The sequence below is a fragment of the Phyllobates terribilis genome, unplaced genomic scaffold (assembly GCF_046119375.1).
Source record: "Phyllobates terribilis strain yellow unplaced genomic scaffold, ASM4611937v1 Scaffold_12__6_contigs__length_324123572, whole genome shotgun sequence".
In the NCBI taxonomy this organism is placed as follows: Eukaryota; Metazoa; Chordata; class Amphibia; order Anura; family Dendrobatidae; genus Phyllobates; species Phyllobates terribilis.
Window position 1 is genome coordinate 248,713,466 of NW_027362772.1, and position 19,161 is coordinate 248,732,626.

The following is a 19,161-nucleotide window of genomic DNA, read 5'->3' on the forward strand; positions in this document are numbered from 1 at the left end:
ACCTCACTTGGTTCCCCTCCACTCCAGCCAGGGACCAGGGACTGTGCTCTCCCTTAGGAGCAATCTCGCCCTGCACTACTGAAGTGGATGTGTTGGATGCAGGTGTTAGTGTCCTGGGCAGCACTCTATCCTTACCTGAGAGTGGGATACCACACCTCTGGGTGAGATGCAGTACCTCTGTGGCGACTGAACCCTCAGGGGCGCCACATAAGAGAAACATAAAAATATCTAAAGATAAATGTAGAAATGAATCTAAATTAATTAATCTTAATCTAAAAATTAGCTCTCATGTCAAAACATGTTAAGAGGTGGATTTTTCTTTTAAAACTACAGTCTAAATATAACAATTATAGAGAAAAAGTCATAGGTAAATTAATGTAAATCACTACAAAATCCCACCAAGGACAACATCTTCAAGGAGTTTGTATGTTCTCCCCGTGTTTGCGTGGGTTTCCTCCGGGTTCCCCATTTTTTCCCCCTACACGCTAAAGACATACTGATAGGGAATTTAGATTGTGAGCCCCAATGGGGACAGTGATGATAATATCCTTAAAGCCCTGCAAAATATGATGGTGCTATATAAATGAATAAGTGATAAATCAGAACAGAATCCTACTATTTGAGATTTGGACACAGAAGGATACCAAGTAACAGGAATGAAAAAAACCCCGATAATATTTGAAGTACTTACAGATTTGCTAGTGGGTAAGACGTAAGACTTATAAGAAGCAATCTAATATTACATGTTCATGATCAATGCTCAGTATCATGTCAGGATCTGAAACTATAAGTGAATTTTTTCCATTCCAGGTCCCATGATGGAAGGATGGAATACAAGCACTACTGTGACGGAATTCATTCTTGTAGGATTCCCCACGCTCTACAGATATGGGACTTTCCTGTTTATCTGTCTTCTTCTCGTTTACCTTCTTACCATTGCCGGTAACGTGATTATATTCGTTCTTATAAGGTTGGACAAACGTCTCCATACACCCATGTACTTTTTTATCAGTATTTTGTCCTTCTTAGAAATTTGGTACACAGCAGTCACCATCCCAAAGATGTTAACAAACCTTTTGGCGGAAAGGAAGAGTATACATTTTAATGGCTGCCTCTTGCAGACGTATTTCTTTCATTCTCTTGGAGCCAGTGAGTGTTATCTTCTCACCACCATGGCCTATGACCGTTATTTGGCAATTTGTCACCCACTGCGTTACCCTTCTATTATGACCTCCAAAATGACTATAAAGCTAGTAGCGGCTTGCTTTAGTTTGGGTTTTCTCTGCCCCACTACAGAAGTCATCCTTATATCCCGACTGCCTTTTTGCGGGAGTAATGAAATTCAGCATATCTTTTGTGACTTCCCGCCCTTGCTCAGTTTGGCTTGCACCGACACATCCATTAATGTTTTCGCTGATTTTGTCATCAATAGCTTTATTATCCTAGTGACATTCACCTTTATCATCATTTCCTATATCAAAATAATTCTAGCCATCCTGAAAATAAGGACTTCTGCTGGGCGAATTAAGGCATTTTCCACCTGTGTGGCCCACCTGACTGTAGTCCTGTTGTTTTTTACCTGTATTATCTTTATGTATGTGCGTCTTACTAAGAGTTACTCTTTGTATTATGACCGTGTTCTAGCTGTTATTTATTCGGTCCTTACCCCTATATTGAATCCTTTTATTTACAGCCTGCGGAACAAGGAGATCCGGTTGGCTTTTAAGCGTTCTATGAAAATCAAAAGTTTTTACAACAAGACAGAAATGTAAGACTTTGGCCTGATAATTACATTTCTATGGTGGCTTTTCAGTCATGGATGTTCCGGACATTGGGTGAAGGGCAAGAAAAAATTGGACTATTCTGTACATGACATGTAGAAGGGGTACAGAGGTTGGAGAATGAGTCAAAACCCTTTCTGTCTGATTAATGGTGTATGATAATTATAAACATCATACTATCTATTGTGACCATACACCTGAGATAGTTGTCAGCCGAACTCCCCCATACACACGATCATTCGCTCGGCCAAGAGCTTATGGGTGTTCAATGGGGAGAGAGGAGAAAGCTGCTGCCAGATAGCTCTGAAAAACGAAAACGATTGTGCATTTAAATCCAATAGGTCTTGCCCTTCTCTCCCACAACATCATCTTTTATGTGAGAGTCATGGGGACACCATACACATTGTTGGCCAATCTCAAACCGCAGGCAAAATGAATAAGGGAAAGGCTCTCAAATTGCAGATATTGATGTTTCACTCTAAAATATTGCAAGGTTTCAGAGAAAACATAAATTAAACAGGAGCTGGGAATGAGAAACTACTAATTGGCGTGAGTCCTACTTGGTTTCTTCCCGCCTGGCTTTGCTTGATTGACAGGTCTCTCTCTATGCAGCATGAATGACCTAACAGGTTCCTTTTAATGATTGATAGACATTCACTTGAAATATCAGCTTAGAGGGAATGTCTTATATTTTATTTCTGTTTCATACATTTGATTTTTTTGAGAATTTTGTAGCTTTTTTCTTTTTTTAGCGTAGTGCAGTCTTATTGGAGCTGTAGACTTCCTCCTTGTATTCTCTGTGTATATATGTGATATGACAGTCACAGTTATATTTTAGGTGGCTAATCTGGATTTGCCCAAAGAAAAATGCTGCAGAAAGAATTAATGTGCCCATATACCTTCAATAACCATTGACCAAACACTTGTTTGTCCACCAGATATCTCTCTCAGCTGTCCCCTACACATACCTGTAAGCCTTTTATGGCATCTCCTGGGAGAATAAAAGGATGAGGTACTGAAATTCAAGGTGCCCACATTCTTTGCCCCCACATTGTTTGTCGGGGAGAGTCGAGAGGTCCCATTCATGTCAGATGGTTGTCTGGTTCTAACAGATTCGGCCAACTCTAATGTGTACTTGGGCCTTTAGAAAGGCACACTGAGGGTCAATTGCAGAACAAACTCAATATTACTTACAAAACAGGTTTTTCGTTTTATAATTACAAAAGTTAATCATAATCATGGCAGTAATATTTGATATTTTAAGTACCACAAAATTCTGATGGCTATGATCCTTGTGTGGGGTCACAATGCTGCAACTAAGAATTTGGGGAAGTATTGGCTGCTAAGATGGAGGATGAAGTACTGACATACTTCACCAATCTGAATGCCCGTCCCATCAGCCATAGTTAGGCAAGAATGTTCTTGAAAGACCAGAATGGAGAAGAAACAGTGTTAAAGCTGTAATTAAGTTGGAAGTTATCACCTTTAAATACCTAGTGCTTTTTATCAACATTGTTACAACATTACGTTTTTTTTTTTTTTCTTTAAAGTCATGTGAAAGGATAGTTGCACTTTAAGGTGGCAATGTTTTTGAAGGCGCCTTTCTAAGTTGCAAGATACACAGTCTACAGGTGCCTGTACTTCACAGCTCTGGCAGTGGTTTGTCTCTTGCACTAACAAAAATGATTGAATATTTGAATTCTAATTCTCTGATCTTTCCAACTCTCGACATCATCTGCTGGGAGTGTCCTACGTCTGAGTGTCCACCTCTAGTAGGCCTATACTCCTAAAAATGATGCACGTCAGAGCGCATGTTTGCTTTGCCGGCACCATGACAGTCTATGGCACAGTCAGCGCATACGTCCCAATCCCGTCTTGTGGTGGGGGGTTGATGATGTGTATGCATCAACAGGGCTACTGATTGTGTCCCTAAACGCAATGTAAAATCACCCTAACAGTGTACTTTGTAGCCATGCAAATTTCTAATCTCTCTTAGATTTTTGCCAGACCTCTACTCCAAGGACTTCCTTTTGTAGTGCCAGAATTCGGTGCCTCTCACCTGTAAACCTGTTTGGCTTCTCTTTAGACTTCATGGCAATGTACCGGGACCATTTCCACAGTTTAGCCTGTAGCTCAAGCCACCACCAGTGATGCTCCCAATGCCTTTCTTTTCAGGAGATGTTTCCATATGTTGGCCCTCTAGCTCCAACCTTTCATCATACACCTAGACCTCCTGGGTAATCACAGGACCTTCTCCACTAGTGACTCTGTTCACACAACTTCCAGAAATGTGTGCTTTGGTAACACTTGACCCCACTTACGGTCTAGCCACCTCTTGTATCATTCCCTCCGGACAGTTGCTGGAACAGGAGCATCAGAACATTGCAGAACTTATAGTATATTTACAAAATGTGTATATATACAGCATATAGAGCAGCAAGGAGAAAAGAGTAACATTATTATTATTTATTATTATTATTTATTATTATAGCGCCATTTATTCCATGGCTCTTTACATGTGAAAAAGGGGGTATACATAGCAAACACACTTACAATAATCTTGAACAAAATGAGTCAGCTACTGGTACAGGAGAGAAGACCCTGCCTGCGAGGGCTCACAATCTACAAGGGATGGGTGAGGATACAGTAGATGGGGGTAGAGCTGGTCGTGCAGCGGTATGGTGGAGCGGTGGTTACTGCAGGTTGTAGGCTTGTCGCAAGAGGTGGGTCTTCAGGTTCAATTAGAAGGTTTCCACAGTAGGTGAGAGTCTGATGTGTTGGGGTACAGAGTTCCAGAGTAGGGGGGATGCGCGGGAGAAATCTTGTATGCAATTGTGGGAAGAGGAGATAAGAGGGGAGTAGAGAAGGAGATCTTGTGACGATCGGAGGTTGCGTGCAGGTAAGTACAGGGGGACTAGGTCACATATGTATGGAGGAGACAGGTTGTGGATGGCTTTGTTTGCCATGGTTAGGGTCTTGAGCTTGAGTCTCTGGGCAATGGGGAGCCATTGAAGGGATTGACAGAGAGGAGAGGCCGGGGAATAGCGGGGGGACAGGTGGATTAGTCGGGCAGCAAAGTTTAAGATAGATTGGAGGGGGTGCGAGAGTCTTAGAAGGGAGGCCACAGAGCACGAGGTTGCAGGAGTCGAGGTGGGAGATGATGAGGGCATGCACTAATGTTTTTGCAGAGTCTTTGCTGAGAAATGTGCGGATCCGGGAGATATTTTTGAGTTGGAGTCGGCAGGAGGTGGAAAGGGCTTGGATATGTTGTTTGATGGAGAGATCGGAGTCCAAAGTTAGCCCAAAGCAGCGAGCTTGTGGGACTGAGGAGAGTGGGCAGCCTTTAACTTTGATAGATAGGTAAGATGGGGGGGTTGAGTGAGATGGTGGAAAGATGATGAATTCAGTTTTATCCATATTAAGTTTTAGAAATCTGTCAGAGAAGAAGGATGAGATAGCGGACAGACATTGTGGGATTCTGGTTAGTAAGGAGGTGATATCAGGTCCAAAGAGGTAGATTTGTGTGTCATCAGCATAGAGGTGATAGTGACATCGGCCCAACAAGCAGTGCAACAAAAACTGTGCAATACCAGCGTGAGTTACCTTGCTCATTCCTCAGCAAGAAATGCCCAGTTTACTATTGCACATATCCATTGCTCTTCAAGGACTAGCGTGTATGCTTTGTAGTACAAGTGCAGAAGGACATGCATGCAATGTGGTACAAGTGCAGCAGAGTGTGCCTTCTTTGTCGCAGCTGAAATGATTCAGAGTCAATTAACAGAGAAAGACCATAGACTATAATGGTCTCCAGAAAAGGATTGAGTATAGTCCCCTCCCCAGAGACCAAAGAGTGGTAGGAGAGCTGCATATGGAGCCTTATCTGTAGTTATAATGTTTAGACTGTCATACACATTAGATCTAAGAGGTCACATACACAGTAGACAGCTGTTGGATGAACAATGGTTTAGCCGATTGTACAGCCGGTAGTTCTCTCTCCTGGTTTTTCCTTACACAGGAGGCCTCGCTCTGCCAAACACTCTTGTGTTCTCTGTGAGAGGGACGCTGTCAGACTCCCCTTGGCTTACTTAGCTGAGAATAAAAAAAAGGATCGGTGGTCCGAAATTGGAAATGCCAGATCCTTATTTCTCCCGACATCCTCTTCTGGGGAAGATTCGGGAGGTCCCCTTACACATTAGACTTTCAGCGGACACTACCGACATCAGCGGGTTCAGCTGACTTTAATCTAATATTTATGGAAACTTTAAGATATGTGAACTCAACAATTTTGGCAAGATTGGCCAACAATCCAGTGTGTCGAGAGGCCTGCTCATTCTCTCCTGACAGATGATGTCAGAATAAATAAGGGTCATGTACTTTTAATTTAATTCATTAATGTATTTGAGGCATCTTATTCCGGCACACCCTTCATCAAAACTTGGGTGCAAAGCACCAGTCTTGAAGAATCAGGTCCATTGTCTTCATTCTGATGGTAACTTGATTCTTTCCAAAGATGACCCATTTTCCCAATGATTTGTTGTCCCTTTTGCCAAGTTGAATTGCCCAGTGATATCCCCTTTGGTCTCCTGATTGTGACATGGATGGCCATTGTCTGATAATGCAGCTCAGTCCCTTTCACTTGCATTCCAATCCCATTCACATAAATAAGGAGAAAAATTAAAATTCATACAGAGTCAGACATCTCCAGAGAGGGGACATGTTCCCCTCACATTAAACATATGGGAAAGAGAGAACACTACTGATAACTGGAGAGGAGCTGACACTCCAACCTCCTTTGAAGTGGAATTCATTATAACGGGAAGTTAAAGAAAGAGAGCGGACACCTCCAGCTCATTTGAAGCAGAGACCTCCTGCAATGTCCAGGTAATTAAACAGGAGATTCTCTGGGAAACAGACAACAAGGCTGAGATCTGTTTACGCAGAGGAGGAGAGAAGTGCATTGGCTTCCTTTGTTCCCAGGAAGGAGTATCCAGAGTTCAAATGAATTTTCTGAGAGTGTTCTAGACACTTTGTCTCTGGCATCCAGATATGAATATTGGGGTTTTACATTGATCCAATATTTATCGGAGATAGATTTTTGGCATCGTAGCGAAGGGACGAACAGAATGCAGTCATATCGCTGTAAGGCCATTAGAACCCCTCAACTTAATAATGGCCCGATAGCTGAATCTATCCAGGTCATATTTGATCTCTATGTAAAGGTAAAATTGTGATAAGAAATATGACAACAATATCTAATGCCTGGAACCTCCAGGGGTGAAGATATCTTGTAAGTTGGGGATCTCATAAAATTCTGAAGGTCCTATCACCTTCCACAATCAGTGTCCACATGAAGTCATCAAGGGGAGGTATATGGGCGTAACCTTGAGCTAATAAAAGGCAGTATTTGGGTTTGGGTCATTTGTCAGTACTTGGAAGGTACAACTTGCTGTAGGTTCTGTCCATTTTCCAATTAGAGTGCTTCTCTCCGCTAAGATCTGAGCCATTTCCATGACATAGGTTTAGGAATTTTCTTTCGTTATTCCTTTTAATTTCATATAATTGCATATAATTGCATATATCGTTTGTTCCCATTCTGTATCATCTTTGTATATTTTTTATAAACACTATCTATCTTTCTGGATTAAATATATAAAATTTAATAGCTCTGTTCCTCTTGCTCTGTAAATCGCACCCCTGAAGCCATACGCTATCTGTAATGGGTGTCCAATCGGCCAGTATAAACGATTGGTTGTGGCAGCTAGTAGTTCTATTGTGGAGCTGGCAGTGACAGTACAGGGGTATATACATATATTCTATATAAGGTGTATATACCATACGCTCACTGGGAGTTCCCCAATAACCGGCCTAGCAGTAAAAGCAGCCGCGGCGGCGTCCATCACTTGTCACTCAATTGCGTAATTTTCCTGACGATTGAAGCAGCAGAGTTGCGTTCTCTTCACAACTAGTGGCAGCGGTGAGATCTAGGTGATCTCTCCGGTGTCATCTGTGATAAAGTGGTAACCGTGGTGATATGTGTGTGACCCCCCACCTCCTCCCCGGCTGTGTATCCTTGGCAACTAGTGGCAGCAGTAGGATCTGGGTGATCTCTGGTGTCATCTCTGACAAAGTGGTAACAGTGGTGGAATCTGTGTGACCCCCCACCTCCTTCCCCCGGCTGTTTATTCTGACAACGTCCATTAGGGTTTAATGGCCCTAGAATCTCCAGCTGAGAGCCTAATATTTATGGTAGCCACCTGACTCTCCCCACACAGACGGGACTGTGTAAGGGAAAAGAAGGGTCAAGCCAGTTGGATTTCCAATGACCAAACCTTTTGTTCTCCGAGAGATAAGTCACTACCATCATCAGAGTTGTCCGGCAAGGGCTCTCTCCTAGGGGAAACATTAGCACTCAGCAGAGCAGAATGTTTCTGTTATGGGTGAGTTGGTACAGATAGCTGTCGGCCATGTTCAGCTGAGAGTTATCTAATATGTTCAGGGGACCTAACACTCACATCAGGTGCTTTTGCTCATCCTGGAAACAACAAGCCTTGATTTGAAAAAAATTCAACAAGATTATTCAATGTGCAAAGCACTTTAGCCCCATATCATTGACATTACTTATAATGGATCCCAGCAGGGCCGGCATCAGCACCAGGGCAAGTGCCGGGGTCCTGAGCAAGAGGGGGGTCCCACTAGCCATAGGGGACCCTGGCACGCTATGAGGCTGGTGACTTGGGGGAGTCTGATGCCAGCACCTGTGAGTGGGCCCGCCCGCTTGCTCAGGGCCCCAACACTTGCAATACTTACCTATGCTCGATCCTTTGCAGCTCCGGCGTCTTCAGCATCTTCTGACACTGTGACGTGTCAGGGAAGAGGGCGCGATGACATCACTACAGCGCGCCCTCTGCTCTCATAGTGCAGAGAGCTGGAAGATGGCGACACTAAGGAGTCCTGACCTGCCGTCAGCGAGGAGAGGTGTATATTTGTTTTTTTAATGAATCGAGTTATATATGGGGCCCATACTGTATGGAGCTATATATAGGGCTCATACTGTATGGAGCATTATATGGGGCCCATTATTCTGTATAGATCATTATTTGACAATGCTTTGGAAGTGCCAAAAAATTTACTTGGCTGAATTTAGGTTTAATATATTTGGGATTAATTGTGACTTATCCTTCTCTTCTTTATAGTGTAACATCTGAGCTATAACATTCAATTAAGATAAAAAATATCTCATTATCACATATTCACGACAGGGAGAAATCATTCTAAATGTCAATTAATTATTTCCTGTAGGGAATAAACTCCCAGAACATCTGATTCTATTTAAACAGCGTCTCACATAATCCACGAGTGAAGCAGAATTCAGGTATGGAGATACTTTTTCCTATTTTCCGTTGTGCTACATGCTTTGACATTTAAAGTATCAACAAAAATCACAATATTTGGGGGTTTTTTTTTCAATAATATTTGAGCTATAGAAAAAAATTCTCCCACTTACTAAACAACTGTAAGTAATTACTACGTAGGGATTATTAATGATTTAAAGAGATATTCCCTTCTCGGACATTTATAATGAGACCATGTATCTCATCACTGCGCTCTCTATATTCACTTCTATGAGAGCTTCGATAATAGACACACAAACATGGAAAAAATTTAGCCCACCATTCAGTCTATAAATAAATGAAAAAAGAATATGTATTCTTTTTTATATGCAGTTTTTGCCATTCACTGTAATGGGTGAAAAACCCTTCAAAACTGATTAAAGAATTGGACATGCCGCATTTTTTTTTTATAAATACAATGCAAAACTACAGGAAAAGAAATGCACCCTGTGAATAAGATTTTAGAAATCTCATTTATTTTGCTGTTACTCTAAAACGCAATTTTTTTTGCCATGAAAACAAAAACGCAGCCAAGACGCTACATGTGAACATAACCTAATACAGGTCCTCCAGAGTGAGAGAGGCTCTTTAGGATACGCTCATACATAGTGTTTTGTTGCGTTTCTTCTCAGTGCGTCTTTTCATGCGGAAAAAACACAGCGATCTAAAATTGCAGCACAATAAATGAGATTTCTAAAGTCTCATTTACGCAATGCATTTTTTAATTACATGTTTGAGCTGCAGTGTTTTTTACGTATTCAAGTGAATGGGGGGAAAAAAAGCATGTAAAAAAACTGTGAAAATGCAAGTAAAATCACATAAAAAATGTGTGTATTTTACACAGTATTTTTCCTGCCAACAGTCTGGTTTTTGGTGCAGATTAATCTGCCACACCAAACATATAAACATACCCTTATAGTATAAACTTAATATCTGCCCACATCACCTGATTGATAGCTCCTCAGTGTTCTCTGCCCTGCTGAGATCTCACGCTGCATACACATTGAATACACTTTCATTCATAAGCTCTTTCGCGCTATAGCTGGATTTATAAAAATATTCATTTTACGATCAGGACTGTACAACCATTTTGACATTCAGTGGGTGAAGTAAGCATTTAACATGTCACCAATATTCTAAGTAAATATATTTTTAAAGGTGCTATTGACATGAAATTTTCACCAGATGTTGGTAACAAACCACACAATCCACACAGGCAAAGAAATCACACCATAGATGTTCATACATTGTTGTGTGTAACAATGAGAAATGACACAAGGAAAAAGTAGTGAACACGCTAACTGAAATTTATTTAATACTTCTCTGAAACGCCTTTGTTGGTGATGACAGCTTCAAGACGCCTCCTGTATGGTGAAACTAGTCGCAGGCATTGCCCATTTGTGATTTTGGCCCATTCTTCCATAAAAACACTCTTCACATCCTGAAGGTTCTGTGAGCTCCTTCTATGAACTCTGAGCTTTAGTTCCTTCCATATATTTTCTTTAGGATTCAGCTCAGGTGATTGGCTCAGCCATTTTAGCCATTCTAGCCATTCTTTTCTTTCTCCGATACCAATTGAGAGTTTTCTTGGCTGTGTGTTTGGGATCATATTCTTGCTGAAATGTCCACCCTCGTTTCACCTTCATTATCCTGGTAGATGGCAGCAGACTTTTATCAAGAATGTCTCAGTACATTTGTCCATTCATCCTTCCTTCAATTACTTGAAGCTTACCAGTGCTGTATGCTGAAAAACAGCCCTGCACCATGATGTTCCCACCTACAAACTTTACTGTTGGTATGGTGTTTTTGGAGTGATATGCAGTGCCTTTTGGCCTCCGAACATGGTGTGTATTATGGCATCCAAAGAGTTTGATTTTGGTCTCATCTGACCAGACTATATTTTCTCAGTATTTCACAGGCTTGTCTAAATGTTGTTGAGCAAACTTTAAACGCGCTTGAATATGCTTTTTGTTCAGCAATGGAGTCTTGCGTGGTGAGCGTGCAGACAGGCCATGGAAGTTGAGTGCATTACTTATAGCTTGAAACAATTGTATTTGCTGGTTCCAGGTCTTTCTATAGCTCTCCACATGTGGTCCTTGGCTCTTGGACAGCTCTTCTGATAATTCTTTTCACTCTTCTGTCTGAAAACTTGTGGGGAACATCTGGTTGTGACTGGATTATGGTGAAATTATGTTCCTTTCATTTCCAGATTATGGTCCCAACAGTGCTCACTGGAGCCTTCAAGAGTTTAGAAATTCTTCTGTAACCAATGTTATCAGTAAGTTTTGCAACAATAAGGTTGCGGAGATCTTGAGACAGCACACTGGTTTTACCCATCATGAGAAGTTTCTTGTGTGGCACCTTGGTAATAAGACACCTTTTTATAGGCCGTCAGATGAACCTGCTGATATTATTTTTCACTAAGTGGCAGGATTGCTTTCTAATTACTGATATATTTCAACTGGTGTCATGACTTCTCATGGCTTCTTGAAACTCTCTTTCTTCATGTGTTCAATACTTTTTCTCTGTGTTTTTTTCTCATTATTACACATAACTTAATTTATGAACATCTATGATGATTTCTTTGCATGTGTGGATTAAAAGGGTTGTTACTGAAATCTGCTGAGACTTTCATGTCAATAGCACCTTTAGAAATATATTTGCTTAGAAAATTAGTGACGTGTTCAATACTTATTTCATCCACAATAGATTTTTCAAGTAAGTACACATGCATCATCAGGTCTAAGATAATGATGTAATAACATATGCAACTTATGTTGTGAAATTTGGTGACAGATCTTTTTTCAAAAGCAAGTGCGCATTTTATGAATTGTCAATTGTTGAAAAATTTATAATTTTACATCAGTTTATGCTGGTCATCAATGTTAAAGATGGGTAGGACACCTATACAGGTGCAATCAAAATTATTCACTCACCATTTTAGATTCTGTTTATTAGAAAAATTGACAAACTTGCTGCTGTTTGCTATAAAACAATGTAACAAGAACAATGTAAAAATGCTAAACCAAAATAATATAACAAGTGGTTTCTCCAAATTCAGCACAAAATACAACTTTTCTGAATATAGGAGGTTCAGAATTGGTCAATCAATACTTTCTTTTGTTTTGAGGTTGAAGATAAAATTCACCCTATAAATTAACGCAGACTAGAATCCCTCACAAGAGCAATCATTTGTAAATCAGGTGTTGTCTCAAGCCTACCTGATATAATAATCAAGTGATTCATTAATTGCATAAGGCGAGCTAAAACGCATCAAATACCTGGACTAGCTAGGGTTTTCTTTGTTTGTAATGTTTGATTGCCCGTTAGAAATAAAATCAAGAGAATGGCCAAAATGTTAAGAGATCATTGTCTTGCACAAGCAAGAAAAAGGATACAAAGGCATTGAATGTTACTAGAGATACAAATGGAAGCAGAGTTCTCAAATTCAAAGTTACAGGAACACTGGCTACACTACCTGGATTAGGCAGAAGGAGGAAGCTATCACCAGCTGCCATCAGATTCCTGGAGAGCAGGTGGTCAAAAGCCCTTGAATGACTGCAAATGACCTGCACCAAGATTGGGTGGCAGCTGGCGCAGAGGTTTAAGTTTGCACAGTAAGGTGCATACTAAACGCTGAAGGTCTACGTACCCGAACTCCAAGACGTCAACGCTACTGACCAAAAAACACAAACAAATTAATATACAATATACTCAAAACCATATAAATAAGCCTCAGTGGTTTTCGGATCCTGTTCTATGAAGCAATGAAACAAAACTTTAACTTTTCGAGCATATGGATCATTGCCATGTCTGGAGGAGGAAGAATGAAGTATATGCTGAAACTAAAGTGCCTGCCTACAATGAAGCATAGTGGTGGCTTGGTGATGTTTCAAATGAAGCATGATGGTGGCTGGTGATGCTGATAGTGAAGTATAGCGGTGGCTCAGTGATGCCTACAGTGAAGCATGGTCATGGCGCAGAGTAGGGTTGCTTTGTTACCAGTATCACTGGAAACCTGCAGCATGTCAAAGACAATGTGGATTCAACAAATTATTAGGAAATCCTAGGAGAAAACTTCATAGCTTTCGTAAAGGAAGCTTAAGATTGGGTGTCACTGGACCTTCCAACAGGACAGTGATCCCAAGCATAACTCACAGTCCATCAAGGTTTGGTTTTTGAATATGTCTTGGAAGAATCTGAAATGGTCATCATAGTCACTTGACTAAGACCCTATAGAATATTTTAGCTGCAATTTGAAGGAAGCAGTTGCAGAACCCAAAACCAAAAATATTAGTGACCTGAAGATCATTGCCCATGAGAAATTCTCAGGACCGCTGCCAGAAGTTGATGTCTGGCTAAGTATTACATTTGCAGCCAGGGGTGCTCTACTAAGTAGAGGAGGTGAACAATGAGCAAGGAAGTGAATGATTCTTAGACTGCAGTAGAGTCATTTTGTGTTGAATTTGGAGAAATCATTTGTTATATTAGTTGTGTTGAGCTATTTAAATTATTCTTGCTACATTAGTTTAATGCAAACAGCAGAAAGGTTGACAATTTTGCTAGTAAACCAAATTTGCAATGGGGGGGTGAATAACTTTAATGGCAACTGTGAGAACAGACTACAAAGGGCTACAGTAACTACATAGGGTTTGTTTTTAGTGTGTAACTATGGAGTCACATAAATCTATTTCCAAACTTTCTTCACCTTCATTGTAGATGCTATGAAACCATAAAACGCTAGATCACTGGTCTCATCAATCCATATTACAGATGAAATGGAGATGGAAAGAGGCTTCAATAATAGCAGAGTTTATGAAATTATTTTACACGGATTTCCAAATCTCCAACGCTTCCATGGTCTTCTTTTTGCTCTTCTCCTTATAATCTACCTGTTCATTATTTTTGGCAATGCTGTGATATTGCTCGTGATCTGCAGAGAGTCCACCCTGCACTTCCCCATGTACTTCTTCATTGCAGCCTTATTCTGTTTGGAAATCGGCTATACAGCTGTCACAATTCCAAAAATGTTGATTGATCTCTTAGATGATGAGAAGAAGATCTCTTTCAATGGATGCCTTGTACAGGCTTATTTCCTACATGCTCTTGGAGCAGCTGAGTGTTATATCCTCACCATTATGGCGTATGACCGATATTTGGCCATCTGTAAGCCGTTAAGATACTCGGCTATTATGACGACTAGCCTAAATGTCAATTTGATCTTCAGCTGTTTGATCGGAGGGATTCTTAGCCCAGTCATTGAGATTATTTTTATTTCTCTCCTTCCATTTTGTGGTCCAAACCGAATTGAGAATGTGTTCTGCGACTTCCCCCCGTTGATCTCTTTAGCATGTACAGATACAAGGTTATATATCATGGTGGAATTCATCGTCAGCTCCTTCATCATCCTCTTGACTTCTGCTTTTGTTCTTTTCTCTTACACCAGGATAATACACGTAATCTTAAAAATGAAGTCGAAAACTGGGCGCCAGAAAGCCTTCTCCACCTGCGGAGCGCATCTAATTATTGTCACCCTGTTTTTTGGCAGCATTGGATTTATGTACATTCGTGTCACAAAAAGTTACTCTGTAGACTATGACAGGGTTGTGGGTCTCACCTATGCGGTCTTTACTCCTCTTGCTAACCCCATCATCTACGGTTTAAGGAATCAGGAAATCAAAAGATTCCTATATAAGCATTTACTGATGGAACCATTGTTAGGCTCATTTTGTCTGCAGTAGATTTATAGTGAAAATACAAAAACAATAAAACATTTACAAGTAATTTAAAGAGGGTTCATTCGTCTGAATGATTTTTATTCTTCATTGTCATATTTGGCTTTGAAGGTTATTAGGTGATTAAAAGAGATAGATAGTTTGGGCAGCATGAATTTATTGACAGCTTCCCTTTAATAGATAATATTTGCACGTATGTACAGTATAATAATTATTTATACCCTATTAATGTAATGTCATTCATACCAAAAAACTGCAATGATACCTGAAAGTTTTTGACCTAAAACTATATCAGGTTTTCCCCCAAAACATAAAAGTAGATAGAGAACCAAATAAATCAAATGAATCAAAAATATTAGACTTTATTACTTTTTGCAAATGAGAAAAATAATCTAATATCACATCTGTGAGTGGCAAAAGTATGTGAACCTTAGGATTAGTTGATATCATAAGGTTGAAATTAGAATCTGCTGTTTTCAATCAATGGGATGACAATCAGGTGTGAGTTGGCGACCTATTTTACTTAGAGAACAGGGATCTATCACAGTCACAACACATGTATATAGAAGTATATCGAGTAATAAACAAAAGAGATTTCTGAGGACCCAGAAGAAGAGTTGTTGATGCTCATCAGGCTAGAAAAGGTTACAAAACCATCTCTAAGAAGTTGTGACTCCACAGTCAGAAAGATTGTGTACACATGGACTAAATTCAAGATCATTATTTCCCTCACCAGGATTGATTGACCATCAAAGATCACCCCAAGAATGAAGAGACCCAAGTTGTCCTCTAAGAAACTAAAGGTCTCTATCACATTAGCTAATTTCAATATTCATGAGTTCACTATCATGAGGACTCAATTGGACAACAATTGCGTGCATGACAGGATTGCAAGGAGAAAGCCACTGCGCTCCAAAAAGAACATTGTTGTCCATCTGCAGTTTGATAGAGATCACCTGGACAAGCCAGAGGACTATTGGAAAAAAATGTTTTGTTAGTAAATGAGACCAAATTAGAGATTTTTGGCCTAAATGAAAAGAATTATGCTTGGAGAAAAAAAACCTGCACTACAGCATAAAATCTTTATGCCATATGTGAAACACGTTCATGGTAGCTGAAGCTCAAGAGAACGTGGATCATGCTGGAAGACAACGGCCCAAAGTACACAAGTCGTTCTCCAAAAAGAATAGTTAATCGACAAGCAGGACTAATCAACAATTACTGTAAATTGGCTGATGCAGTTATTGCTGCAATAGGGAGTCACACCAAATACTGAAAACAAAGTTTCATATACTTTTGCCACCCACAGACATGTGATATTGGATCATTTTCTTCATTTAAAAAGTGCCAGTCTAATCTTTTTGATCAAATTGTTTGATTTTGTTCTCTTTATCTACTTTTAGGACTTCTATGTGAAAATCTGATGTATTTTTAATTCAAATTTATGCAGAAATACAGAATGGAGAATTCTGAAGGGTTCACAAACTTTCAAGGACCACTGTAAGTTCAATATATAAATACAAGATAAGAACATAAACACAAAACCAGAACTAAACTCAATATATACAGTACAACACCAGAACTAAGTTCATTAAATACACTCCTTTTCTAACATGACAATCCAGGTCGCATGTTGCTGGTGCTACAGTGAGCAGCCTGCGTGGCCTAAATGTGCTACCATGGCTTGCAACAGCTTTGGATTTGTCTCCCATCGAGCACATCTGGGATGTCATTGGTCGACAATGACAAAGGAAGCTGCCAGCAGCGGATTTTAATGATTTGCCTAGTTTATTCAGCAAGGCAGAACATTCCTCAGACAACCATTAATAACCTCATTCACACCAGCCGAGGTGTTTGAGTGCAGGAATTTCTCTGTGTGGCACTCATACCTAATAATAAAGAGATGGTTTGAAAATTTTGTTTCCATTTTTTAATAATTTGCATATCATTAACATGTCTATCCATACTGTGATTTCAATACTTCCACAACTTTTCCTTCTCGGTGTTGCAATTTCAATGTTGAGGAGTGTTTAAACAATATCAGAACCAACCCCATTTATTCCAGACCTAAGTTCTTTATATAAATTGAGGATAAGAACATAAACACAGTACCAGACCCAAACTCAGTACATACAACACCAGAACTAAGTTATTTACATAAATAAAGGATAAGAACATGAACACAGTAACAGAAACAAGCACAGTACATACAACACCAGAACTAAGTTACAGTATTTACATAAATAGAGCATAAGAACATGAACATAGTAACAGAACCAAGCTCAGTACATACAACACCATTAAGTATAAGAGAATAAAGATCAATATGGATGTAAATTTGAAAACCAGGCTAGTCACTGATATACATGTCTGTACTGTGTAAACTTAAAGCTAAACTGTAGTAGCGGTATGCTTGGAGCTACTTCACAAATAAAATTATATAATTTGGCTTTAGAGTGGTTACATTAGCGATTAGACACAGTTACAGGCAAAATAAACTATTAAATTCAGTGTCATATACAAGCCCCTCACATGGTACAACAGCATATTGTCTCTTTATAGTGCCATTGCAATGCAGCCACTTTAAAATTCTCTCATTTAGAGCTCTTTATAGTACACAAGCATATTGTTCCTCCAGTGAATTAATATTCACCTGTTTCATTCGTGCACCATCATCTATATGAAATACAGTGGGGAAAAAAAGTATTTAGTCAGCCACCAATTGTGCAAGTTCTTCCACTTAAAAAGATGAGAGAGGCCTGTAATTGACATCATAGGTAGACCTCAACTATGAGAGACAAAATGAGAAAACAAATCCTGAAAATCACATTGTCTGATTTGGAAAGAAATTTTTTTCAAATTTTGGTGGAAAATAAGTATTTGGTCAATAACAAAAGTTAATCTCAATACTTTGTTATATATCCTTTGTTGGTAATGACAGAGTTCAAACGTTTTCTTTAAGTCTTCACAACGTTGGCACACACTGTTGCTGGTATGTTGGCCCATTCCTCCATGCAGATCTCCTCTAGAGCAGTGATGTTTTGGGGCTGTCGCTGGGCAACACGGACTTTCAACTCCCTCCAAAGGTTTTCTATAAGGTTTAGATCTGGAGACTGGCTAGTCCACTCCAGGACCTTGAAATGCTTCTTGCGAAGCTACTCCTTCGTTGCCCTGGTGGTGTGCTGTGGATCATTGTCATGCTGAAAGCCCCAGCCAGGTTTCATCTTCAATGCCCTTACTGATGGAATTAGGTTTACACTCAAAATCTCACGATACATGGCCCCATTCATTCTTTCATGTACACGGATCAGTCGTCCTGGTCCCTGGGCATAGAAACAGCCCCAAAGCATGATGTTGCTTCACAGTAGGTATGGTTTTCTTTGGATGCAACTCAGCATTCCTTCTCCTCCAAACACGATGAGTTGTGTTTCTACCAAACAGTTCTACTTTGGTTTCATCTGACCATATGACATTCTCCAAATACTCTTCTGGATCATCCAAATTCTCTCTAGCAAACTTCAGATGGGCCCGGACATGTAATGGCTTAAACAGGGGGACACGCCTGGCACTGCAGGATCTGAGTCACTGGCGGCGTAGTGTGTTACTGATGGTAGCCTGTGTAACGTTGGTCCCAGCTCTCTGCAGGTCATTCACTAGGTCCCCCGTGTGGTTCTGGGATTTTTGCTCACCATTCTTGAAATCATTTTGACCCCATGGGGTGAGATCTTGTGTGGAGCCCCAGATAGAGGGAGATTATCAGTGGTCTTGAATGTCTTCCATTTTCTAATTATTGCTCCCACAGTTGATTTCTTCACACCAAGCTGCTTGACTATTGCAGATTCAGTCTTCCCAGCCTGGTGCAGGGCTACAATTTTGTTTCTGGTGACCTTCGACAGCTCTTTGGTCTTCACCATAGTGAAGTTTGGAGTGTGACTGTTTGAGGTTGCGGACAAGTGTCTTTTATACTGATATGTGTCACCCTGACCTGGATGCCACAAGTGTAATTAAAGCTGTGTCTGAGAGCAAGGGGGAGGTTCTCTGGTCAGGGGAACATTAGCATGCAATGCCTCCTGTCTCAGGCCAGTAGGGGGAGCTGGCTGCCCCTATAAAAGCTGGTACTGAGGGCAGGGTTAGGGAGAACTGGATTGCCTGTCTCAGCTCTGAGACGTGTCCCAGAGTGGAGCAGGGACAGAAAGTTGATTGCACCTAAGAGGAAGTGTGGCAGTAGGAGAGAGCCACCAGCCAGAGACAAGA

General features: G+C 40.4%; 2 protein-coding genes across 2 annotated transcripts; both read left to right on the plus strand.

The window, feature by feature from the left end:
- Window positions 1-815: 815 nt before the first annotated feature.
- Window positions 816-1,772, plus strand: LOC141171786 (olfactory receptor 6N2-like). Its single transcript, XM_073655427.1, has one exon. It carries the CDS (start codon window positions 816-818, stop codon window positions 1,770-1,772), a length of 957 nt encoding a protein of 318 aa, XP_073511528.1.
- A 12,184-nt stretch (window positions 1,773-13,956) lies between these two features.
- LOC141171787 (olfactory receptor 6N1-like) lies at window positions 13,957-14,913 on the plus strand. The gene has a single exon (XM_073655428.1). It carries the CDS (start codon window positions 13,957-13,959, stop codon window positions 14,911-14,913), a length of 957 nt encoding a protein of 318 aa, XP_073511529.1.
- The last annotated feature ends 4,248 nt before the right edge of the window (window positions 14,914-19,161 follow it).